The sequence below is a fragment of the Pelophylax lessonae genome (assembly GCF_965119305.1).
Source record: "Pelophylax lessonae genome assembly, chromosome: 5".
In the NCBI taxonomy this organism is placed as follows: Eukaryota; Metazoa; Chordata; class Amphibia; order Anura; family Ranidae; genus Pelophylax; species Pelophylax lessonae.
This window is the reverse complement of record NC_138772.1, coordinates 314391874-314419592: the sequence shown is the minus strand read 5'-3', so window position 1 is coordinate 314419592 and position 27719 is coordinate 314391874. Positions and strand designations below refer to the sequence as shown.

At 45.2% G+C, this 27719-nt stretch overlaps 1 protein-coding gene across 1 annotated transcript in view; it reads right to left on the bottom strand.

The window, feature by feature from the left end:
* The window catches only part of ZCCHC2 (zinc finger CCHC-type containing 2), a 181607-nt gene that overhangs the window by 124194 nt on the left and 29694 nt on the right, over positions 1 to 27719 (bottom strand). Inside the window, exon 2 of the mRNA XM_082259718.1 lies at positions 24380 to 24485. Within this exon, the coding sequence (XP_082115844.1) occupies positions 24380 to 24485 (106 nt within the window). The remainder of the gene's footprint in view (positions 1 to 24379; positions 24486 to 27719) is intronic.

The following is a 27719-nucleotide window of genomic DNA, read 5'->3' as shown; positions in this document are numbered from 1 at the left end:
TCCAAAATGAACCCTTTATCTGGGGGGGGGGGGGGGGCATAGTGGTTGAGATTCTCATAACGGCATCAAGATTACTGACAACCATTAAAAATAGTAATTGAATAATAAACTAGCAGTTAGACAATAAAACCTGTATTAACGAACAATGACCAGCCCATGTAGCTTTACTGCTACAGCCGCTCTGCGCAGAATCACGTATATATACGCGTGATTCTGCATTTCAAGGTAGGGGGCACTGTGATTTATCGAAGCACATGCTGATCACAGGGTCCCAGCCAGTGGTTGTCCACTGGCACTCAGTGTTCAGCTCAGAGTCTCACAACAGCTCTGAGTGTAAACAGCACAGAGCTGTGTTCAGTGACAGGGGATCTAGTTGGCAGATCGCCATTACTAGTATAAAAGATTTTTTTTAAATGCCAATATACATTCCATAGCTTGTAGATGCTATAAAAAAAACTTTTCTAACCAAAGACGTAGCAGAATACATTTTGGCTAAAACTCATCAGAAGATTTGGTTTAATTCATCAGAAGATTTGATTTGTTTAATGCATCAGAAGATTTGATTTGTTTTTTTGGATATGTTTTATAGCAGAAAGTTAAACAGTGTTTTTCTTTTACACAATAAAAAAATCCAGGAGGTGATTAAATATCACCAAAAGAAAGCTCGATTTGCGTGGCAAAAAAAAAAAAAAAAAAAGATATATACATTTAGTTTAGTACAGCCTTGCACGACCATGCAATTGTTAAAAGGAAAGACAAGGAAAATAAATGCAAGAACAAGTTTTACAACTGGCGGAATTTACTGGCACATTACATAAGACTATGTAATATATAAAAATTGTATTTGTACATAAAAGGCACTAACAAAGTGTTCAAAAAAACAGACAACTTAAAAACAATGCATGTGACATTGTAGTTTAGAAGTGTGCCCCATATACCACCTCCGGGACAGTAATAGGATACAAATTGCATGACCCAATGAAGGTGTCTGTATATTGGGTCTCCTCCGCTGGTCAACACATTTTGCTATAGTGCGTAGCTTCCTCAATACCATAAGTGGAGGGTGTCACATCAGCAACAACGGCGGAGAACATCAGACTAAACACTGGATCTACAAATGCACTACATCTGAATAGGTATAAAGTTCCTAATACATGTATACTCTCACTGCTGGCCCCTTAAATCCCCTACGGTCATATGATAGGGTGCAATAAGCAAGTGGATAAATCAGCCAAACCTGGGTATGCATAGAATCTTTGCAGAAGATATAAAGGCGAATCAGCCTATTTCAAAGGAGCCAGGCTCCAAGAAATCCACTGGAGAAATCCCTAGGTTGCATTGTTCACAGAGTGGAAGCTGTCTTTGGTGCAGGGTTGGACAAGATGCAAGATATGGTGTGGTTATATGTACCTTATTCATTTTACCAGGTCATATTTTCGTATGCCTTTTAGAGCTGCACAATCGATAAAAAAAAAATCCTGATCTCGATTCAGCAATTTTTTTGTATAATGTAAAAATAGAATTTTTGTAAGAACTTACCGTAAAATTCTTTTCTCCGAGTCCTGACAGCCGCCGCCTGATGGTATTAGCCTTCACTAATGGGTAATGGCACACACTGCAGGAGCAGGCTAGGCAGATAATTGATCAGGTTAATACAAAAAACTTATACCTCAGCACACCACTAGGGGGCCATCCCTAAGCCATTATCCAGAACCCAATCTGATATTAACTCAGTTTGTAGCAAGCAGTACCGGAAGGCAACCCCAGATCCAAAAACCAGAGGGGCGGGGGCGGCGACTGTCAGAGGACTCAGAGAAAATAATTTTACGGTAAGTTCTTCCAAAAATTCTATTTTCTCTTACGTCCTCTGACAGTCGCCGCCTGATGGTATTAGCCTTCACTAATGGGACGTCCCAAAGTAGTGCAGGTATGAGGGGTGGGAAACGCAACGCAACCAATTTAGAAGGCAACGCAAATAGCCGAGCCAGTTACAACCTGAGCCCACAGGAAATAACTGGAACAAACCCAGAAAAGAACACCCCATAAGGAGGGACAGTAAAAATAATGTCCCCTTGAACAACTGCTGCACTCAAAGGAGGAAACACAGGCGCCACTCTTGAGTGAACTTGAGATTTATTGGATAAATTCAATGGAAAAAGGGGTATTTATCACCTTTGTGAGTACCCCTTTTTCCATTGATTTTATCCAATAAATCTCAAGTTACTTCACTCAGAGAGGCGCCTGTGTTTCCTCCCTAGTTGGCTACAAGCAATCTTCTACTTGTCACGAGAGCTGCCTCAGGAGTGCACCTTGGGATTTTTCATTGACTTCCTTTATGGACTTTCTTATGGACCTTTTATACATGGACTTATGCATTATCTTTTTAATTTCTATTGACAACTTTCCACATTGGTTGTTGTGTTTTTAGTGACACTTGTGAAGTCCCCGGTGATACTTCCATTCCCCGTTGTGCGCCAGCTGTTTTTATTTTTAACTGCCGCACTCGAACCTGTGCGGCCAAAAGGAAGCATTCGAAGATGCCAAAACAGCAAGTTTGGAAAACTTTCGAAAATGTGCACGGACGACCAGGTCGCCACCTTGCACACCTGAGCCATAGACGCCTGATGGCGAAAAGCCCAAGAGGCACTAACGGCTCGAGTAGAAGTGGGCCTTTACCGGGAAAGGAGGAACCTGACCCGTGATGGAAAAGGCCTAAACAATAGTCTGTCTGATTCACACAAAAATGGTCGCCGCGGAGGCGGCCGATCCCTTCCGAGGTCCCTCAGGAAGAAGAAATAGAAATTCAGACTGCCGAATCGACTCTGTGGCAGACAGGTAGACCTTGACCACCCGGAGCACATCCAGAGAATGCAAGGCAAACTCATTAGGATGCAAGGATCATGCACACAACATTTCCTTCATTGAGGTGGGAAAAAAAAAAAAACACAGTGGAAAGAAAAGACTGAGTCGGTCGCAGAACTACCTTATCTCTATGAAGTACCAGATAGATAAGAAGAAAGGCAGGACAAGGCCGCCAATGCAGACACACTGCGAACCGGCGTGATAGCCACCAGAAAGGCAACTTTCTGTGACAACACAAGACAGAGAAATCTCTGATGTTCTCGAAGGGAGGTTTGTTGTAACACTGACAAAACCCAATTTAGGTCCCAGGGAAGCAAGAGAGCTCTCCTCGGGGGAGCCAAATGCCGCACCTCTTGAATGAAGGTGCAGACCCAAGAAGGCAACACCAAAGGTCATTGAAAAAAAAAAAAAGGACGGCCAAGGCCGACAACTGACCCTTGACCGTAGTCAGCACCATATGCTGATCCACACCCTTCTGCAGGAAGGCCAAGACCTTCGCCACCGAGAACGAACGAGGGTGAAACCCATGCACTTCGCACCAAGCGATATACGCTCTCCAGGTGCGGTGAGAAAACTTCCTAGAAGTGGCTTTGCGAACCTTTAACAAGGTAAGGATGACCGCCTGAGGAAGACCTCTATCCCTCAGGACCTGGCCTTCAACAGCCATGCTGATAAAGCCAGAGACTGTAAAACAGAATGGAAGATCGGTCCTTGAGACAGAAGATAGTCTTGCAGCGAAAGCCGCCAGCGAGGTTCGACGACCATCCGAACGACGTCCACGTACCAGGACCAGCGAGGCCCATCCGGGGCCAACAGAATGACTGACATCCGTTCCAACGCAAACCTGCGGAGGGACCTTGACAAAAGTTAAATCGGAGGAAAAGCATACAGTAGCCGACAGCGGTGCCAAGGCACCAACGCGCCCGAGGCGTCTGCCAGAGGAACGCGAGTCCTGGCCACGAACCTTACCATCTCTTTGTGGAGACGGGACGCAAACAAATCCACGCCTGGGATCCCCCACCGGGCGCACAGGAGGTGAACCACCTCTGGATGTAGGGACCATTCCCCTTGGTCCAAAGTCTGGCGACTCAGATAGTCCGCCTGCCAGTGTTCCACACCCAGAATGAGAACGGCTGAGAACGCAGATACATGCGATTCGGCCCAGGGCAGAATCTCGGCCACTCCTCGTGCCCCCTTGGTGATTGACATAAGCCACAGCCGTGGCATTGTCCGTCTGTACCCGCCCTGGACACCCCTGAAGCTGAGGTGACCACCGGAACAGACAAAGCTTGATCGCTCGGAGCTCCAAGACGGTAGCGAAGTCTCCCCCGCCGACCACGTCCCCTGGGCGCAAAGCGTGACCAGAAATCCTCCCCAGCCCGACAGGCTGGCATCCGCGGTGACAATCGTCCATAACAAAGGTCGGACGGACCCCGACCCAGTGTCAAGGACTGCGGCCGGAGCCACCACAGGAGATTTTACTGCACCGGATGACAAGGAAATACTCCTTTTCAAGGACTGAGGTGTCCTGTCCCACCTGCCCAGGATCTGCGCTTGCAGAGACCTGGTGTGAAATTAAAGAAGTCCCCTGGCCTCAACGAGGCCATCACGGACCGGATGGATTCTATCCTGAACTTCCCGCACAAGGCGATTCAGGGACTACAAGTTCAGAATCGGACGCAGCGTGCCCTCTTTCCTGGGCAACATGAACAGGTTAGAGTAAAAAAACGTGAAACCAGTCCCGAAAGGAACGGGTACAATGACTCCTTGGGCAAGCAAATCGTGCACAGCCACCATGCGATCTCTGAGACAATCAGGGGACAGCTGGAGAATGGACAGAACCTGTCTGCGGGGCGAGATCGAAACTCGATCTTGTACACTGAACGAATCAGTTCGTGAACCCACCTGTCCTGAATGCCGGACGACCAGGGTTCCTGAAAAGAAAGCAGACGTCCCACCATGAGAACGGGGAGGGCGTCCCTTCGGGGAGGGCGTCCCTTCGGGGAGGGCGTCCCTTCAGGGAGAGGTAGACTGGGCCGCCGAACCAGACTGACCAGCTTTTGGCTAACCCAACTACGGCTTCTCGCAGCAACCGGAAAGCCGGAAGGGCTTACCCTTCTCCTGCGTCCCAAAGGCACAAAAAGCAATCAGGTGGAGTCTTGGGAGGACCCCCTCCGCGTGCGGGGGGGGGGGCTTACCCTTGGTGACCTAGGGCAGCCAAGTACTCTTACCTCCCGTGAGCCCCTTAAACAACTCAACTAGAGTTACCCCAAAAAGGCGAGCCCCTTCATAGGGGTCCTCAGACACCGTCTTTTAGGACGCGTGGTCAACCGACCCGTGCTAACCAGGTAATGGGGTGAATCGCAATCCCCACCGCCGACAACCGGGCAACTAACGGAGCCACGTCCAAGGCCGCGTCGCACAAGGAACTTAGCAGTGTGGATGAGCTGAACCTGCTGCGAAGCCCCTTGCATCATGTCACGAGCATCTGAGCGGCCATCACTGAGGAAAAACACAGGTTTCAACAGGAAAACCCGCCACCAGATAAATGTGGCGGGCAAGCGCTTCCTCACGCCTATCAACCGGATCCCTGAATACCGGGAAATCCTCTACTGGCAGCAAGGTGGACTTATTCAGCCTAGACACAGTGTGACCCCATGCTTGGGGACACCGTCCAACGTTCGTCTACCGCCTCCAAAAAACGGAGAGCGGATGGAAAAAATGCTTAGCCACCACCAACATGTGCTAAATGTGCCGCCACTGGCCATTCACAAGCTTGTGAAAATCCTCCAGGCAGGAAAAAAGCCTGACCCGACTTCTGGGGTCTGCGGAACCGGGACAAATTGGACCGCTTACTTGACTGAGCTGGCTCATCGTTAAGATTGAGATTTTCAGTTATGACGGCAATGAGAGCATCCAACGTAGTGCGTTCCCACGCTACCGAGGAAGATTCCCCCCCGCTCTTCTCTCTCAGGAGGACTGGGACTCCTCAGGGGGACCATTGTCCATGGCAACCAATTCGGGCTCAGAGTCAGAGGACTGGGAGGGCACAAGCCTTTTTTATGAAGGAGCGTGCCGACATCAGCAGATTTACCTGGGACGCTAAAGTCGCCAGAGATGCAGATATGGGGGCCATGGGAGAGGACTCAGGTGTACCCGAAGCCCCCACCAAGTCTGCGGGGATTATCCTGGGAGTCAATTTTTGCCTTAAAATGAAAAAGGGACGCTGGCCCTTTAAAAATCGGCAATTCCCGCGGACACCCCCCGCCCCAAGACCCCAAGAGCAGCACCCCATACAGCTCCCCCAGCGGGAGCAGGGAGGGAAGGAAAGCCCACAACCGGCCAGGAGGGGGATCCTACAGAGACCACCAGCCCTGCTATCCCCCAAGAGTGGGCCCGCAACCACACAAACGTCCCCAGGGACAAGGGGGTATCAGTACTCACCAGTCCAGAAGCGGGCACCACTCAGATACGGGAGACCTCCCACCCTAAGTGGGGATGCCGTCAGCCATGGAGGGACGCTGGCAACACGTGGTCGATACGGGTTGAGACATCCTCAGCGCATCGCAGCTCCGCAGGCTTATCCCCATATGGAGGGACACTTGTCGTTGCGAGGCCTGGGGGTACCAGTAACCTGCGACGCTCGTTGGCAGGCTGGGACTCCATAAGGATCTATAATACCCAGTTCGTGGCCCCAGCTCTGCAGTCACTTGTAGTCCTCCAGGAAAGGAATCCCTGACTAACTAGTGATAGTGAGAGAATATAAAAATCTATTGTGTAAAGAAAAAAAAGACAAATTCAAAAAAAAAAAAAAAACTAAGAAAACCGAGACTCTAGGTCTCAGCGGGGGAAGACCTAGCTCTACTCCTGATGCCAGGCAGCTTCAAACTGAGGTAATATCAGATTGGGCTCTGGATAATGGCTGAGGGATGGCCCCCTAGTGGTATGCTGAGGTATAACAGTTTTTTTGTATTAACCTGATCATCAATTATCTGCCTAGCCTGCTCCTGCAGAGTGCGCCATTACCCATTAGTGAAGGCTAGTACCATCGGGCGGCGACTGTCAGAGGACGTAAGAGAAATATGACGTTACACCGAGAATCGTGATTTTTATTCTAAGCAAAAATAAAATGCGATTCTCATTTTATCGTGCAGCGCTCCATTTTTTTGTAAATTTACTCTGTACAATTAAACTTTGATAAACATTTTTATACTATTTGGTACTTCGTTCTATGCCTTTCAAGTCCCATATAGAGGGGGAAAGCTTGTTTTTCTGTTATTTCTAGGGATATGGCAATAAAAGCAGATAATCAAACCCTCCCCTTTCTTGCTCTCTGTCAGTTAAAGTAGTGCAGTACCGCATAGAAAAAAATTGCCTAATCATAAAACGAGGGGTAAATCTTTAGGAGGGTAAGTGGTTAAGTCCGCATAGCCTCAAAAGTACCAGATGGTAACGTATCAAATGCATACACAAGTAATACTGCAAAATAGGCAACCTGCAACATGTATAAAATATGGCTATACACCTGTAAGAAAAATATGTTGCAGGGCAAGGACAGACACTACATAAATACAGTAAAATAAAAACTATTATACTATATACACAAAGTCATGAAAGTGGTATAACATTGGAGTACGGGAAGAGACTACTCAAAAAGTCCAACACATAACATAAAAATGACATATGCCATGAACAATGGACATATGGTTGTAAATATAAAATTGCTACAATACTACACACCAAGTGCAGCAATGCAAAGATACATTCCATAAAAATGCCCTAACCCATTGGAGTAGCAGGCCATCTAATTATCTACCAAGAAAGCTATGAAGAAATAGACAATGTGGTATTAGACAGATACCACAAGAGAGCTCAAGTTAAGACAAATCCAAGGTGGTTTAAAGGTTACATGATTACACAAGTGCTGTAGAGAAAGCACAAGAGACAAGTGGTGTGTTGGGCGCTTGTGCCGATGGATAGGACCCGCACTGAGCTGTAGATGGAATGGAGGGATGTTGATCCTAATGTGGCAAAATCCGATGTTGGTTCCTGAAGGCAGCACTGTGAGCAGGCAGAAGCCGGAATCCCGCTGGCACATATGTAATTAGAAAGGACAGGTGCCACTCAGTAATACAACCACGATTTATTTAACAACAATATAGCACACTTACATGTAGGTAATGTGTGGGCTTCTCCTGTTATTCTCTCAACCCCGTGGCATGGCGCTCTCTTCCTCACAGCCGAACCAGCAGCCGGGAGATAACGCCGCCTCGATAGAGTCCAATGGGGGAGCAGGATCAGTCCAGCAACAGCGGTGAGCCGCTTGTCCACCTATGATGACGTAACGCGTTTCGGAGCATGCGCACAACGCTCCTTCCTCAGACCCTGGTGCTGTAAACATGACAGCAATAAAAGTGATTTTTTTTTTTTTTTAAATAAAATAAAAAAAATAGGGAACATTTTTTTTTAAAGCGCTCGCACATCAAAGAACACGCATATGCAAGTTGTGCCGGCAAACGTAAACGGTGTTCAAACCAGGCAGGATTATACAAAGGGAAAAAATTACACAGCACAAGCGCTGTATAACATGATTTTAAAGAACAGAATCAATATTTTTTTTAGGATTACAGCCACTTTAACTTCTTCATGCCTGCGCTATAGCTGAAAGACGGCTACAGCACGGACCTAAATTGCCAGGAGGGCGTCCATTTACATCCTCCCGTGCAGCAAGTACACGAGACTTGACTGATCACAGATCGGACTAAGGGGCCGATACCCGGCCCCTTACCATGTGATCAGCTGTCAGCCAATGACAGCTGATCACGTGACATAAACAGCAGCCGGTGATCAGCTTTTTTTTCCCTCCTCACACGGTCAGCATAAAGAGAAATAAAGGCCGATCGCTGGCTGCTGTCAGAGGGACACCGGTCCCCAAAGAGGAAAAGCAATTGTGCCCACCAGCGCCACCTACCAGTGCAGGTCAGTGCCACCTATCAATGGCCACCAGTGCTGCCCATCCGTGAAACCCTATCAGTGCCCATCCATGCTGCCCAATCAGTGCCACCTCATCAGCGCACATAAATGGAGAAAAATTACCTGTTTGCAAAATTTTATACCAAACTATAAACTTAATTTTTTTTTTTTTTCTTCAAAATTTTCGGTCTTTTTTTGTTTAAGCAAAAAATAAAGACCACAGTAGTGATTAAATACCACCCAAAATAAAGCTCCATTTGTTTGAAAAAAAAAATAACATTTTCATTTTGGTACAGTGTTGCATGACTGCGCAATTGTCATTCAAAGTGTGACAGTGCTGAAAGCTGAAAATTGGCCTGGGCAGGAAGGGAGTTTAAATGCCCAGTAGGTAAGTGGTTAAGTATAAGAAGTCAGAGGTTTGTCACTCCTGCCTACACAGTGTAACTGGCAACACTTATGCAATCAAAAAATATTACATACGTTTCTTAATCCTCTATCAGAAAATATACCTAGGAAACCCTGCAAGAGGTTAATATTGCGATATAGGAAAACTTACACCATTGTTAGGCTAGAATCTAGATGTTAAAAGATTTCTGTCAACATCCAACAAAAGTCATGCAGGAGAACACTAATGCAAAACACTTTGTTGACAGAAGCCCCCGTTGCTGCATTACCACACCTGAATGCCATCAAAAAAAGGTCTTTACTGTGTAGTTAAAAAAAAAAATAAATAAATAAAAAACGGGATATTTGACTTACCATAAAATCCATTTCTCTGATGTTCATTGGACACAGCTCCTGATATTCTTCTTAACCAATGTGTTACACTGTGCCCTACAGGAGTAGGACACTAGGCTTAAAAAAGTCTGGCTATGCCTTTGGGCAGTCCCAGGGGTTCCACAGAAGGGTGGGTGTCCGTCAATGAACATCAGAGAAATGGATTTTACGGTAAGTCAAAAATTCAATTTTCTCTTTCGTTCATTGACGAACACAGCTCCTGATATTCTTAACCATTGGGACGTCCCAAAGCAGTGTTAAACATGAGGGGTGGGAACAGCAAAAAATTCCCAAGGCTAAAAACAGTAGCCAACTGGGCAACAGGGGCTTAACCAAAACAACTGGAGCAAAAAAACAAAAAGCAATAAACCCTTTAAAGAGGACCAATTCCTCTAAACAGCAGCCTGCAAACCCTTGCGGCCAAAAGAGGCATATGCAGATGCCAAATCTACTTTATAGAACTTTGTGGAAGTGTGCACCGACGACCAGGTGGCCGCCTTGCAAACCAGTGTCACTGACGCCCGATGACAGAAGGCCCAGGAGGCACTGAGCGCCCAAGTAGAATGTGCCTTGATAGGGAAAGTAGAACCTGACGCTTGATGGAATAGGCCCGAATCACCGTCTGTCCAACCCATCTAAGAATGGTCGTAGAGGAAGCGGACAACCCTGCCCGAGACCCATCTGTAAGCACAAATAGTGATTCTGGCTTCTAAAAGACTCCATAGCTGCCAGGCACACCCTAATTGCCCGAACCACATCCAAGGCACTTACCTTAGGATGTTTTGGCCTGGGACACAGGGAAGGCAACACAATGTCTTCATTTAAACATATCCGAGACAACCTTTAGAAGGAATGACAGACAGGGGCGAAGAACCACCTTATCTCTGTGAACCACTAAGTAGGATAAATGACAGGATAACGCCGCCAGTCAACACAAGGTCTTCATTCCCACCTTCTGAGAGCGTAAACAAGGGAATCTCCCAAAGAATCTCAAAAGGTAAACTTTTGGAGGACCGAAAGCACCACATTGAGGTCCAAAGGCTGCAATGGAGACCGCACTGGAGGAACCAAATGGCGAACACCCTGAAGAAAGATTTCCACCAGGGAGGGTGTGGCCAAGGATCGTTGAAAGATGACCGACAAAGCAGACACCTGGCCTTTGATGGTACTCAAGGCCACGTTCTGTTTAACCCCCCGTGAAGGAATGTCAAGATCCTAACCACCGAGAAAGAGGATAAACCCCAAAGGACTCCCTCTACGCGAGGTACGTCTTCCATACGATGCTAGATCTTCCTAGAAGTATATTTCCTAGCTTTACTAGCGTTGGAATCACCAATTCAGACCCTTGGGACAGCAAATCCTCCCTGAGAGGAAGCTTCCAAGGAACATCGGTGATCTGCTGCCCAGATTGGCGTACCAAGCCCGGCGAGGCCAGTCCAGGGTCACTAAGATAACCGGAAACCCTTCTGCGTCGATCCTTCGTAGAAGTCTTGGCAGAAGCTTAAGAGGAGGGAAGGCATAAATCAGACAATACTGACCGAAAGGGGCCACCAGCGCGTGTTTGGAGGTCAGTGGAGAGGATCCCGTGACCGTGCCATGAACCTCTGCACCTTTCTGAGCTGAGACGTCAACAGATCCACCTCGGGGGTGCCCCACTGGAAACACAACTGATGAAACACCTCCAGATGAAGGGACCATTTCCCTTGGTCCAACGCCTGCCAACTGAGGTAATCCGCCTGCCAGTTTTTCAATTCGGGAAGGTGTATGGCGGAGAGGGCTGGAACGAACGAACGTTCTGCCCACCTGAGAATTGCTGGCTACCTCCAGAGCCGCCAGGACACTTCTTGTGCCCCCTTGGTGATTGACATAAGCCACGGCTGTGGCATTGTCTGATTGAATGTGCACTGGACATACTTGGAGATAAACCGTCCAATGCTCCAGGCACAGTCTGATCACTTGGAGCTACAGGATATTGATCGGTAGCCTGGACTCATCCAGGGTTTAGATTCCCTGTGCACAATTTCTGTTGAGAACGCCTCCCCACCCCGACAGGTTGGCATCCATGGTGACAACCGTCCAATACAAGGGGAGGAAGGATTTGCCCTGCCAGAGAATGAGCAACCAGATCAGAACCAGACCCTTTTGCACCCCGGCTCAGCTGAATTTGGTTGTCCAGAGAATGCAGAGTCTTGTCCCATTTGATCAGAATCTCCCTTGCAAGGACCTTGCATGGAACCGTGCAAACGGGACCGCCTTGAAGGTAGACCTCATCAGGCCCAGCACTCACATGCAAGTCCCGAGGAGTGACCACCTGCCCCCACCCCTGGAGGTGTACCAGACCACCTACATGTACAGCCCCAGCATTAGTGGAGGGGGGGTAGGATGGGGGGAGCCTAATGGGAAGGAGGTGAACCCGGGGTCCAACCATCCCATAGAGGAGCCCAAGTCCACCTCGAAACCCTCCAGGGGGGGGAGGGGGGAACAGCTACTCACCATACCAGGAACCAGGTGGGCATCTCTCAAGACAGAACCCCTCGCCATCTAAATGGGGGGGGGGGGGGGGCTGTCGGCCAGTAGGATTGCTGTGACTTGAGCCGAGACCCAGTCATATGCAACCTCGCAGGCCAGCCCCCATCCAGTGGGGCTATATTGCTGCTGACCTAGCGCGGAGCTGTGGTCTGCACGCAGCACGCAGCACTCACTTGTCAGATTGGAGTGACCACTGGATTTCAATTATCCAGCCCGTTGCCCATTTCAGGAGTTGATTGTAAATCTCACAGGAAAAACCAGGAGAAAAAAAAAATATCTAAAAGAAAAAAAAATGTTGCCAGAACCAGAGATCCCAGCAAGGAACTAGGTCCTTACACCTGACTAGGCCGGGAAAAAAAAAAAAAAAAACTGGGTACCTACCACAGAGAGGGAGTATACACCCTTGGACTGCCCAAAGGCATAGCCAGACATTTTTTCTGCCTAGTGTCCTACTCCTGTAGGGGGCAGTATAACCCAATGGTTAAGAATATCAGTAGCTGCATCCCTCAATGAACGAAGATAAATATATACTAATATTCTTTAAAACAAGAAACGCAAAATGTCCCTACACAAATACATGCAGCAGTAATCTAACAGGGACCCTCCCACTATAAGGTAAGAAAAATACTACATCAAGCATTTACAGTACACAATGCATAATACCAATGAAGAGGTGTAAGCAATCAGTACAAATTTCCCTTCGTAATATGTGATGGAACCTGCTCTAAAATGGACAAGAATGGAATTCTCCCAAGCAATAGAAGGTTTGAATCTCGGAAGGTTCAGCAGGCCGAGATTCAAACCGTGTATAGGCAGTTGATCAATCAACTTGGGTTATAACCAGCATGTCGGGATTTATCTGCAATTATCATTAGTGACTGATATAGCAATCACTGTAAATGACTCGGCAGGAGGGACTCCCACATCAACACAGTCAGTTTTGATGGCAGAATCAAGCCAATTTTTTTTTTTCAGGAAAGAAAATTTGCTCCATGTATGGCCACTCTTAGAGGCCATGAAAAATATAATGTATATGCGAGGCCTAAGCTATAAATTCTAACCCAGCAAAACCTCCAATTTGGGAGCACTTGAGTTTTCAGGTAGCAGTAAGCAGAGGTGAAAAACAGCAGTGGGACGAGAAATAAAACCCTGTACCAGAACAACCCAAGATCCTGGCAAGAGTCTAAGCATAAGAGTCCCATGCAGAAATAATGCGACTCCACATGCAAAAAACCTGCTGAGTAGCACAAAATGGCTACTAGACATCAGAGAGAGAGATGAGGGCGCACCGGTGGTGTTGGATGGCTGGTCCCGAGTAGCGGTGGGGGGGGGGCGGCACTTTAGGCACTTATGAGAGGAGAAGTAACTCTAAAAGATCATGTAAAAGAGAGAAAGGCGTCTCTAAGTGCAATATTAAAAAGATTATAGAGCACAGGGGGTTAAAAACACTTACAGGATTGTGGTTAAAAGGAGACATATCACAGAAAAGTTCTCATGCAAGTCACTTGTCCTTCGTCTTATCTGCGGGGGAGAGTGGAGTGAGCTGTCCGGCAGCTTTCAGATTCCTGGAAGATGTGTATTAGCAAGGAGGCGGTCCGGGTTCTGGAACCACGCTGGAATGCATGCGGCCTATGTGGCGTCAGATGAGGGCAGTGGGCGGTAACGCGTTTCGGAGCATGCGCAGCTCCTTCTACAGACCTACACCCATATTCAAGACGAATGCGGATCAATTACCCCCGAGACGTCCATATGACTGTCCAATCTACCTGCTTCCAGATGCCCTTATTCCCTATGGATGCATATTCCCTCTCTCAGAAGCTGAGCTCACACACCTTGAGTATTTCTCTGACAGCCTCTCCAAAGGCTTCATCAGACCTTCCACATCCCCAGCAGGAGCAGGCATATTCTTTCTTGGTAAGAATGGAGGTCTTCGCCCATGCATTGATTACTGTGCCCTGAAACCCATCACTTTTAAGAATCAATATCCCCTACCTCGGATACCTGAGCTCCTAGATAGATTAAGGAAAGGGAAAATATTCTTGAAATTAGATCTACAAGGAGCATATAACCTGGTCTGTATCTGTAAAGGAGATGAGTGGAAGATGGCATTCAGGACACGTTACGGACACTTTTTGAATACCTCATCATGCCCTTCGGGCTCTGCAATGCTCCGACCATATTCCAACACTTCCTGAATGAGTTCTGGGATTCTTTCATTGTAATACATCTAGGCGACATCCTGGTCTTCTCCTGCTGAACACAACGAGCACATGAGGCAGGTGCTTTTTCCGTCTCTGTGAACACAAGTTTCTGAATCGGAGAAAACTGGATTTTGACTTACCGTAAAATCCTTTTCTCTGAAGTTCATTGACAGACGCAGCTCCAAATTCTTGACCATCGAGTTATGCTGCCCACTACAGGAGTAGGACACTAGGCAGGAAAATCTTTACCATGCCTATCGGGCATTCCCTGCAGGCATACACCCACTCACTCTTGCTATAGGATTCAGTTTTGTTGCAAGCAGTGTTTAGAAGAAAAAAACCCCCACTCAGAAATAGAGGGGCTGGTGCTGCGTCTCGAACTTCAGAGGAAAGTATTTTACGGTAACTCAAAAAATCCAGTTCTCTCTATCGTTCATTGACAAACGCAGCTCCACATTCTTCTTTACCATTGGGATGTCCAAAAGCAGTATTTACATGAGGGGAGGGAAAGCAACGCAGAAAGGAACGCAATTCGCAAAAAGGCTAAACTTAGCCAACCAGTGAACATGGAGCTCATCAGGAACAACTGGAGCTCACCTAGAAAAAAAAACAATACACCCTCAGAGAGAATATTTTCTCTTTTACACAGCAGCCTGCAAAACCTTGCGGCCAAAAGAAGCATCCGAAGATGCCAACACATCTATTCTGTAGAACTTTGTGAACATGTGCACAGACGACCAAGTTGCCACCTTGCAAGCTTGCATTACTGACACCTGATAGCGAAAAGTCCAAGAGGCACTCAAGCGCCCTAGTAGAATGCGCCTTCACAGGGAACGTTGGAACCTGACCCTTCAGTGAATAAGCCTGTACCACAGTCTGCCTGATCCATCTGGATATGGTAGTGGCAGACGCAGCCAATCCCTTTCAAGGTCCGCCTATGAGGACAAAGTCTGATTTCCAGAAAGATCCAACAGCCGCCAGGTAAACCCTAATTGCCTGAACCACCACTGGTTACTGTGCCGCCTCTGACCCAGAAACAAGGATTGTGGTACCACAACAAACATCTGTATGTACCACCCTCACTTCAGTCCAAGGTAATTAGCCAGTTCCATGATACCCTCTCAGCGGGCCATGGAGGAGTTAACCAGACACTTGAAAACATTATCCATTATTTTTGGTGGCCTATCAAGACGGACATCAGGGATTACGTCCTCTCGTGTGATGTATGTGCCCGGTCAAAGACCCCAAAGATCAAACCAGTGGGCCTTCTATAACCTCCGGCAGTTCCTCAAGGGCCATGGACCGACATAACCATGGACTTTGAGGATCTACCCCTATCACACAAACATGGCACATTTCACTCCTTCCATAGGACTCCCTCCCATATGCCACCAAGTCCGCCTCCTTGTTTCTGCAAAACACTTTGCAGAACATAATTTAACATATTGCCCCAAACCATAATCACTGATCGAGGTTCTCAATTCACCTCCCGTTTCTGGTCCCATGTTTGGCGTCACCTAAAGATTCAACGCGGATTGTCTTCAGCTTATCCTCCGACGTCTGGCCAAACAGAACATACCAACCAGAGGTTAGAACAATACGGTCAATGTTTCACCACGCATCTTCAAGACGATTGGCTAGCTCTGCTTCCCACAGCAGAGTTCTCCTATAACAACAAGCACCACTCCAGCAAGGGGACACCTTTTTATGCCAACTATGGTTACCATCCCATGTGCTTTCCTGAGCAGCCTTGTCCTAATACAGTGCCCGATGTAGCCTCACGTCTGAACAAACTCAGACAAAAAGGCATGTGTTGCAACAAGCCCTGAAAATAGCACGACAACGCTACAAAAGGATATGCAGACGGGAAAAGGTTCCCAGAACCCACCTATGTGCCAGGGGACAAAGTCTGGCTATCCACACAGCATATGCATCTGTCCTGCCCCTCACGGAAGTTGGGACCAAGCTACATAGAGCCTTTTCTGTAACAAAGACCATATCTCCACTGGCTGGCTGTCTAGATCTCCCTTTCACTCAATGGTTACACTTAATTTTCCTTGTATCCCTCCTAAAACCATGGAAACCCAACAGATTTCCTTCCCGTATTGGTGCTCGACCCACTCCTGTGGTTGTAGAGTGCTCTGAAGAATATGAAGTCCAGGAGATCCTCGACTCCAGACGTCGTAGGGGAAATCTGGGAGTATCTCATCCACTGGAAGGGATATGGCCCAGAGAAACGGATCCTGGAAGCCGGCCAGGAATGTCCACACGCGCCTGCCAAGGTTAAAGTTTTCCACAGAAGACACCCTGGTCGGCCAACCCTATTTCGTGCCCTGAGGTCACGTCTAGGGTGGGGGCTCTGTCACAGCACTGCCGTGTACTCACCCACTCCTAGGCACCGCAGCGTCCTCGCGGCAGAGTCACAGCACAGGCCGCTCTCAGAGACCTCTCTCCCTGTCGCCGCCGTGCCACCACAGACCCTTCGGGACCCTTTGCCCCCTTCCAGGTGCTCTTGAGGTTCGTGATAGTAAGGGAGTGCTGTTCCACTGCAATTGGGTTCCGTCACTCCTGCAAAGGCCCAGGAGGGTTGTGGCATAGGGATGGATTAGAGGACCCACACTTTTAGGCCGTTGGTGGATTTCTAGTGGTATTCCATAAAATGTTGGGGGGACGCTGTGGTCCTCTCTGCCGCCCTCGATGAACAAACGGTGCTCCTCAAACGCTTGCGTAAGGTGCGTATAGTTCTGCCCACGTAATGGAGGCCACAGGGGCAAGACAAACAACAGACTACATATTCTGTGGAGCAGGTGTCAAACTCTTGGATTTTGTATACCTTCCCTTTCACTATGAATTCTTTTTGTCCATGGTGGACAAAAATACACGGGATGCAGAGAGGTTTCCGATCTTGTGTTTTTAACCTCTTGTGCTCTATAATAAACCTTTCAATATTGCACTTTGAGGCTCCTTTCTCTCTTTCCCCTACTACACTACAGACCCTACAAGATATGCAAAATACAACTTAAAAACCTTAGCCCACAGAAAAAAAGAAAAAAAAACACGACTTGTGCTGAAGACTAGACCTACTCAGAGACAGATCTCCATCCCATTGAACATGTATGGCAAGGATCTGTGAATCTAGCTGCACACAGCTATGTATAGGAGGATTATATAGCCTGATCCCGAAGGGAAACTGGCTAACAGGATCCTCCTGAAAAGCTGAGAAGTTGGAGAGAATGCAGCCTTCCCAGCTGTGTAGCGGGAACACAAGGTTCTGGGAGGCAGGTGGAGGCAAAATTTCTGCCAAATGAGTTGTGTTAACAGTCTGGAAGTTATGCCAAGTGTGGGAAGACAGGCCAAAAACCTGTGGGAGCAGCCTCACCCAGGTAACCGCTAATACAGGGCATGACAAAACCCAGGCGCCAGATAGCCATGGAAACCAGAAATTGCATCCTGGCAGCTGGGCTTTTGTCAGTCATTTACAGGCATGAGCGGCTCCTATTGTGCAACGCCCCAAACATGCAATTCAGGGCACTGGGGAGCTGGTTGCCAACCGCAGGGTTGGCTAGTTCTGGGAGTCTATTGACGTCCTCCCAAAACTCACTGCCCTGCGCACAGCGCTGTGATCGTTGTGTCCTTCATACACAGCTGATCACAGATTGAGGTAAAGGGCCCTTTACCATGTGATTGTGTCCAATCACAGCTGATCACATTGTAAACAGACTTGCCGGTTATCGATAGTCTTTTCCTTACCTGGCGTGAGGAAAGGAGAGATGGCAACCAGCAATTTTTTTTTATTTCAGTTCATCTTTATTTTGATTTCTTATTTTTTTCCCACATACAAACTTTTCATGCAATACATAAAAACAACATTTAACGATACTGTGAATTTCTTCCCGCCCCCAACCACCCCCCCACCAATCAGAAATTTTGACAGGCACATTTACACTAATTATCACAGCAGCCCCATCGGTACTGCCCATTAGTGAGGAAAAATTACTTATTTGGAAAAAAACAAGATAAGGAATAAAATGTTTCTTTTTTCAAAACGTTGTCTTGTTTAACAAAAAACAAAAACCCCGGTGGTGATTAAATACCACCAAAAGAAAGCGCTGTCTCAAAAAAATTATAATTGTTTCATTTGGGTACAGTGTTGCATGATCTCCAAATTGTCAAAGTGCGACAGCACTGAAAGCTGAAAACTGGCCTTGGCAGGAAAAGGAAAGTGCTCAGTAGACATCGGGCACGCCCTGTTGATCACAGATTGAAGTAAAGGGCAATTACTGTGGCCCTTTACCATGTGATTAGCTGGGTCCAATCACAGCTGATTACATTGCAAACAGACCTGTTACAGCTTGAAAAAAGGAGGGCCGGTAACCAGCAATTCTGACAGGTACATTTACACTGATTACACTGGTCAATAAAAAATAAATCTTTGGCCTGGAATTTTGCAGCTGTTTTAGACTAATTTCAAGGTTCTGATTCCAAATCTGATCTCACATTTGCTCTATCACATCTCATTTTTAGGCTATCGGCATACCCCATTTTCACTGATTTTACCCGAAATTAACTCTTTGTCACTTATATTACAAGTTTTTGTGAGTCAGTGACTGCTTTCGTGTTAAAATATGGTGCTGTATTTTTAGAATAGTGTGTTTAAAATATCATTTTATGTAGATATCCACATTTAATATTTTTCTTCCTCTGAGCGTGATCTAACAATGGCTACAACATCCGAAAGAAGAGAATGCAGTAATGATCCAGATATATCTTCTGCTACATCTGTGGCTGCTTCAGTTTTCAGGATCAAAAGGCACAACCTCAATACCTTTGTCAAGACGGTTGATCTTGCCTACTTTGGAGTACGACTTGAAGACCAAGACAAAAATTGGGCTCCTCACAAAGTGTGTAAAACCTGTGTTAAAACTTTGTGATCATGGTATAAAGGAAAGAATGCTAAGCTGAAGTTTGGTGTGCCAATGGTTTGGAGAGAACCTACAAACCATATGGATAACTGCTACTTCTGCCTTGTCCATGTAAAAGGTTTCAATAAGAAAAACAAACACTTACTATACCCAGATATCCCATTTGCCAGACGACCAGTTGAGAACCGTGAGGAAATACCTGTGCCTGTATTTACAGAGCTACCAGAGATTGATGTTGAATCCCTCAGTTTACCTGCTTCTAGAGATGGTGATAATGCTCAGATCGAATATACGCCATCTGATGTAGATTATGATAAAATTGCTCTGATTAGTCAGCCTGAATTGAATGATCTTGTAAGACATTTGTATTTGCCAAAGCAGTCTGCTGAATTGTTGGCTTCCACGCTGCAAGAGAAAGGACTTCTCAGATCTGGCACTAGTGTCTCCTTTTATCGTAACAAGAGAAGCAGCACTGCGAAAGTACTTCCATTCACTTGATCAACTTCCTTTTTGTAATGATGTTGAAGGGCTTCTTCTCAACATGGGACTGCCCGCATAGGATTCAAGTGAATGGAGACTTTTTATTGATATCACACGCCATTCATCGTGAGCGGAGTGTCATTCTGACAGGCATACATAGCGCACTGTGCTCAGTGCCTATTCAGGTAATTTTATACTTGTATATCAATAAAGCATAATTTGGGGGATTAGGCACTATGTACAGATCTCTTCTTTTTTATGGCTGAAGGGAATTTCTGTGGATTGGAGGTTGCTTGCCCTATCAGGAAGTGGTCTGGTAATACACAGAGAGTCCCCTGATGTAGGATCTGCGGTCTCACGTGATATGCCATCTGGATCAGGACTATGCTGAGCTTTGAGACAGTGTTAAAGCCATATTAGCCCGTCTGGTGAAACGGGGGCTATTAATGAGGTGAGGAGATTGTGTGACTGGGTGTTGGATACACTAAGCGGAGCACATTTGCCATTGTTGTGCATGATCACACTTCTTCACATTGGGACTTTCTATTTCCATTTAATTATATGTAGTTTTATATATGTATATTTAGAAATTAAGGTAACAGCCAGCCTTTCCCCTGCAAAAAAATGAAGCTTAGAATCAGCCTCCAGTGCCTGGAAATTACTTCACCCCTAGCGGGGATATTGTCCATGCATCATCCTGTCAAAGAGGAAAAAAACAGCCACAAAACCAAATGCAGCTACCAAATGAGCCCCCAGGAAAAAAGTACCCTACAGTGCACACACCCAGACATCCGGACTGGGAACCCACACAGCCTGTGCTGGTCCCTGTTAAGAGGATGTGGCGCCTAAAGACATGGTCATCACCAAGCACAGAGAGAAAGGAAACAAAGCAATCTCATTCCTGTACCTAGGAGGAGTCCTGGAGGGCAATCTAGCAGAGAACCCTTCCTGCTCAGGGAGCCAGGTAGGTAAAGGTGGGAGTGGAAAAAAAGAGAAAAAAAAAAAAAAGGGGGAGAAAGAGGCCTCCCTCACCTAGGATTCAGGTGACGCATCTCCTCCAGCCAGAGGAAATACAATAAAACTGACCCAATTCAGGAAAAAGGACTTCCTTTTAAATTACTTTTGGTGATGTGTTCCCTGTTCCTCTTGGAGGTCTAGATCTCACGAGCTGTCCTCAAAGACAATTTGGGGAAAAAGAAAAAAAAAAAGTGACCAGCCTAATATAACCCCTCACACTCCCAACATGCCTTTTGTTTTGTTTCTCTTTTTTTAAGGGCACATGATTCATAGACTATGGGGCCATCCAAAAACAGTCCAACTGAAAAGTGGGCAGAAAATTGGGAGCTGCATGAAGCTCAAACAGCTGCCTTAAGGACCATATGCCTGAAGCCGGCAGCAGAACATCCAAATGGTAAAACTTAGCAAATGTGTAAAACAGAAGACCAAGAAATTAAGTAGTGGTTTTTCCCCCCTTTGTGAGGGCAGTCAGGAGAAAGGATATTCTTGATGCATTCAAATGGCCATTTTTAAAGAGTCGAGAGAGCCAAATTCAAATCCCACAGAGTGATGGGAAAACACATGATACCTTCTATACAAAAAGGACTTAAAGTCCAACTCCAGTAAAGCTAAAAATTCTCCCTTACGGTTTTAGTTACCTAAACCTCTACTCCCCCAAATCCCAATGGTAGACTGTCCATCATTACATACTATGCAGGCATATCCTGCATTAGTCTTGATGTCAGAGGACCTCAGCCTGCCGGAGCATAGGGGAGAAGATACTGCAGGGACTGGTCCAGCAGCCCAGAGTAGCCTGCAGAAGAAAAGAATTGGGTAAGTAAAAGTGCTTTACAAGTATTCTAGATCAGCCTTTTTCAACCAAGGTGCCCAGGCACCCTGGGCTGCTTTCAGATGTGCATTGGGAAAAATGCCTAAAAATTGTCCAAAAAATTGTATACAAGCCAGCAAATGGATCAACTAAAAATTGTCCAAAAAATTGTATACAAGCCAGCAATGGATCAACTCAACTGGAAAAAAAGCCACAAGTTATTAATGTGCAATATATTACAATCTAACCGTTAGCGTCCTAACAGTCAAGGTCATTAGTTGATAAAGAAAATGTTGGGCACCTGCACTGCGACCTTGTTTGCCCCCCCCCCCTCCCTCCCCATCAGCCCTGGAGCCCCATTAACCGAGTGAGGGAGAGAAACAGAGGCAGAACATTAAAATACTAGTCAGTACCAGTGTGCAAAGGTATATTTGCTTTAGAAGATTATATCATCTCTAATATTGGATGTCCTACGCGTGGGGCTGTTTACCGCATTTTAGAATGGGGTACCTCAAAATTGTGCAGAATTTTAAATGGTGCCTTAACTGGAAAAAGGTTGAGAAACACTGCTCTAGATCCAAACAAACAAGCAGTCAATTCTTACAATGTGGGCATTTCCCCACTGCAATGATACATTTGTAGGTTTCCTGGAGTTCATCTTTAGTCAAGGAATGAGAAGATAGCAGTCTTTAGAAAAAGATAGCAAGTGCCAAGAGTATCCCCTGAAAAAGCACTCAGGGCTAAATGTTAATCAAGGCCCTTCAAAACATTCAGGACTTTTTCCACAAAATATTTTCTGGATAAAAATGTATTTCCTTGCACGTGCGATGGTAGACTTTGCTGGAAAGACCCCTGTCCCTCAAACCCTGGATATTTATGACCTTGCGATCCAAGATGGGGCGGATGTCCCCATTTTGATATTTTATACTACATGCCCCAATTTGATGTATTAAAAAGGTTGGAGTAAAATCCCTAAAACATTTAGCTACATGAACCTGGAAATAAACCCTTGCAAGCATTAAAGTCTGTTAATCTGTCCTGTGACATAGGAAGGGGACTAAGAACAGAACAGTTTTCAACGCCAAAAAAAAAAAAACCTACCCTACACAGGTATTTGAGATGCGGTCTATGCAGGTGTCCACAAAGACTAAAGATTCTCCCCCCCCCCCCTATAGAAAGACTTGTCTAAGGATTTGTCTGCAGATTTAGGGGATTAAGCAGTTCAGAGTTGGTAAAATGGGCTCCTGCCTTGGGTCTGGCCTTAAAAGTGAAAGCCTGAGGGGAACGCAATACATTTTGACCTTGGAGGGGGGTGGAAGCAAGTCTACACAGAAGAGGTCTAGACTTTTACTGTTGGGTTCGACAACGGGTTAGACAAATACTTTTATGGTGCCCATACACTTGATGAAAAATCATTTGAAAATCTGTCATTTGGACAGTTTGTTCGTTTTTCATCCAGTTAATGGGCCAAATAAAAAATCTGTGACATTTTTCAGATAAGAAAATTGAAGGAAATGTTTTGAAAACTTCTGCTGAACAGACAAATTGAAAAGGATTCTCGGCCATTAAAAATGTACCTTAGTTAGTACTGCACATATGTGACCCAGAAGCAAAAAACTGATTCATTTATGTCCACTGAAAAATTCATTGATCGAAATTTGGTCAATATGGTTTGCTCTCACGTCCATGTGTTTGTTTTTTGAAAATGCACTCAAACCATTTTTTGACTGGTGTAGGACTTACATTACAGCATTGCATTACATTACATTAGGACTTGCAGCGACATCCTTGATGAGGGTGGTAAAGGTAGCTCTGAAAAGGCATCCCTTGAAGGGAATGCACAGCAAATAATTTTTACATGCCTGCTGCACAGGCAAACAAAGAGTTCTCTGCTTGTTCAAAGATGGGAGAGGCCCACACTGGAAATAACATGAAAGTGGTTCACTAACCCATCTAACCCACTAACCCATATAACACAATAAAATAGATTGATGGCATGAGCTGGATCAAAGCTGGATCAATTCTCATGAGTTTAGTGAATTCCTGTAATGTTGTCCATGTCGTTTTGCAGGACTGAGCTGACTTTCCCCAGTATATGTACTGCTGGCAGTCGGCAAGTGGTTAAACACATTTATCCATAACCAATTTATATCCAATAGTTGACTTGTACCCTTCTGAGTAGGCACCAAATGCTACCTTGCTATCAATTGGACATCTGAGCCCCACAGATTACACCTGGAAAGCATTTCTCCTAATGTAATCTGCAGGGCTGAGCTGCCAGTTTGACAGTTGATACCAGTCTGTTGATCATGAGCAAATTCATAAAAAAAAAAAAAAAAGAAGAAGGAGATAGTGGCACATTTATACTAAATTTGTAGTTTTAGGAAACACAGCCACCTCAAAACTCAATTGCACAGCAGCAACCGCACTTAAAATGGAAGTAAACCCTCCTATGGTTTTCAGCAAAGAAAACTCCCATCTTGGCCTCTATTTAACCTTCAACTGCCATAATGCTGCACATTTGATCCGTTAGGACACCAGCCATTGGATGTTTTGATAGTTTGTTTGAGAGCACAACCAATGTGACAGTTACATTCCCGTAACATACATCTAACTGGTTTTTAAAACAGCTAAATCAATGGGTTTACTTCCGCTTTAATAATTTGGATGATGGACGATTGGGGAGATTCCACTGTGATCCTGAATGGTGGACAAAGTTGGGAGAACAAATCTCTAATAAGAAAACAGATCACACTTCTAAAAAAAAAAAAAAAATCGATTTACTGTTGTACTCATAATACTATACATACCTTCTTGTTGGAGGCTATGAGATGTCGTATTAACTCCGTTGTAAGTACCTAAACTGCCATCTACAACATGTCTCTCATGATTTGGCAAATACTCCTGTACATTTCCCTAAAAAGAAAAAGGAGAAAAGAAAGAAATAAGTAAATTACAAATATCTAATAACAGATACCTAAAATGCAATCTATCATATACTAACGTGATGCTTAAATTAGGCCTAGCATCAGAAACCTTTTTCTTGTAAATCCTAGTGCCTGTGCAGTCACCGGCAATGTACAAAAGCATCCGACACAGATCAGCCCTTGCTAAAGCCTCTCGGCATGCAACTTGCTACAGTTACAATGTAGCACTTTGATCATTGGTGTAACTGTCGGTTCACACTAGTACGACTTGTCAGGCGACGTGGTCAGCCTGACAAGTCGCACACCGACGCGGTCCATTGTGTGGTACAGGAACGGTTCTAATAAGTCGCTCCGACTTAAAAAAAGGTTCCTGTACTACTTCGGGGTGACCTCGGAGCGACTTGCATAGACATTCATTTTATGAAGTCCGTGCAAGTCGTGCCAAAAGTCGCGGTGCACACGACTTCACAGGTCGCGCCGCTTCAGTGTGAAGCGGCATTGAAAGAGACACCTGTGTGAAGCAGATTGATGACATCTTCTAAACCTAGACAAATTCACTTGATGGGGGCTCAAAAACTATTTGGTAATGTAAATGATTATTTTTTTTTAATTTTTTTTTTTTTTTTAGAAAGAACTACTGTCCGGTATAAGTAAAAAAAAAATAATAATAATAATAAATAAATAATAATAATAATAATAATAATAATAATAAATAATAATAATAATATTATATATATATATATTTATATTTTCTGTTCTACTAAAGTGCATTCTCTTCCGTTATGCTTGGAGTGTTGCCTGAATAGGTAATATTTCATAAAAAAATAAATCCAACACACACTAAGTTGGTCAGGTCACATAGGGTGCCATTTAACTGTCAATTATATATATATAATAAAAATTGTTGCATGAAGAAATACCTGGAGAGTTTGTTGGTGTAGGATGAGGTTATGAAAAAAGAGGTTTTTCAAAAGGAATGTAATGTTTTGTAGATGTACGATGAACATAAAAAAGTCTACACATACACACCCCTGTTAAAATTTTAAGTTTCTGTGATTTTAAAAAAAAAAAGAGAACAAAAAATAATTTCCACCTTTAAATGTGACATATAAACTGTACAATTCAATTTAAAAAAAAAAAAACACCTGAATTTTTTTTTTTGGAGGGGTTGCATAAGCGTGCACACCCTCATATCTAGGGATGTAGAAGTGTTCAGAATTAGGCCCCTTTCACACATACGGTCTGTTCAGTTCAGTCACGTCAAAATGTATTAGTTTTCCATCCATTTTTCGTCCGTTTTCATCCAGATCTGTTTTTGATGGATAAAAATAGGGCACTCATCTGTTCCAAAAAACAGACATTGACGGAAGCGGATGTTAACGGATGATCATCCGTTTTTCCATAGAGATGAATTGATGTCCGTTTTACATCCGTCAACGAATGGATGAAAAATGGACAAACGGACCGTATGTGTGAAAGGGGCCTTAAGCAATCACATTCAAATTTATGTTAAATAGGAGTCAGTATACACCTGCCATCATTTGAAATGCCTCTGATTCAGGCCCCTTTCACACATACAGTTCAGTTCTTCAGTTCAGTTACGTCAAAATGTATCCGTTTGTCGTCTGTTTGTCGTCCGTTCAAAAAAACGGACATTGACGGAAGCGGATGAAAATGGATGTTAACGGATGATCATCCGTTTTTACATAGAGATACATTGATGTCCGTTTTTCATCCGTCAACGGATGGATGAAAAACGGACAAAAGGACAGCATGTGTGAAAGGGGCCTACTAGGAAGTAAAGCCGTAACTTGTACCTATAGGCAAGCCTATGACAAGGCTTACCTATAGGTACTGTAAATATCTCCTAAACATGTGCCGTTTAGGGGATATTTACTTTGAACGCAGCCAGTGATATCACTGGCGCATGCATTCGGAAGGAAAAGCCGCCCGTGCCGTTCCTTCAGAGCCCTGTGCCGTGAACGGCGGCTCCCGTGCTCATGAGCGGGGGTGACAATTCCGGCTCCAGACAATCAGATGGCTGGACGAAAACCAAGAAGGAAGACTGGTTAACATGTTGGCCATGTAGGTGTTGAACTGCAGGGGCTTAGTTTTAAGGTAAGTATTTCATAATGAGCTAGTATGTGATGCATACTAGCTAATTATGCCTTCGCCTTTAGGTTTTTTTTTTTTTTTGGAAAGTTTACAATCTATTTAACCCCAAATAAAGTTCAGCTGTTCTAGTAGGTTGTTCTTGACATTTTCTTATTCACATTCTTCAGCAAAAGCCATGGTCCGCAGAGAGGTTTCTAAACACGCTGTAAAGCGGGTTGTCTTGCATTTGAAAATAAGCAGAAGAGAATGCAGGCTAAAAATGGTAATGAAAACTGTGACACATTTTAGAAACACGCAGCAAAGCATATGTTTTCTGTGCGGGTTGCTTAGTGGCAGCTAGGGGGCGAGCGTGCGCCGCCGGCGGCCCGCTCCCACCCCTGATCGTCAGCGGGGAAGCTGATGTGTGTGTGTCAGACGGCTCCTATTGCCGCCTGACACCTGCGATCTTTCCCCGCTGAGAGAGAAGAACGGTCAGCTGTTGTAAACACAGCTAACCGTTGTTCTCCCTGGAAATGTCAGAGCCCAGGTGATCCTTCTATATAGGATCACAGGTCACTGTGATCATTTCACAAGCCACGCCCCCCCACAGTTAGAATCACTCCCCTAGGCTCACATTTAACCCCTTGATCACCCACAGGATTAACCCCTTCCCTGCCAGTATCATTACAGTAACAGTGCATATTTTTAACACTGATTACTGTAGTATTGTCACTGGTACCCCCAAAAGTGTCAAAAATGTCAGTTACGGGGTCCGATCTGTACGTCGCAAAAAAAAAAAAAAAAAAAAAAAAAAAAAAAAAAAAAAAAAAAGATTACAAATCTTTCCCATAGTTAGTAGACGCGATAACTTTGCACAAACCAATCAAAATGCGCTTCTTGCGATTTTTTTTACCAAAAGGTCATATAGCAGAATGTGAAAAATATTGTTTTATTTTCAAAATTGATGCTCAGGTGATCAACTACCACCAAAACAAAGCTCTATTTGGGGGGGGGGACGTCAATTTTATTTGGGTACAGCGTCGCACGACCGCGCAACTGTCCGTTAAAGTAACGCAGTGCCAAATCGCAAAATAGGGCCTGGTCATTAAGGGGGCAAATCCTTCCGGTC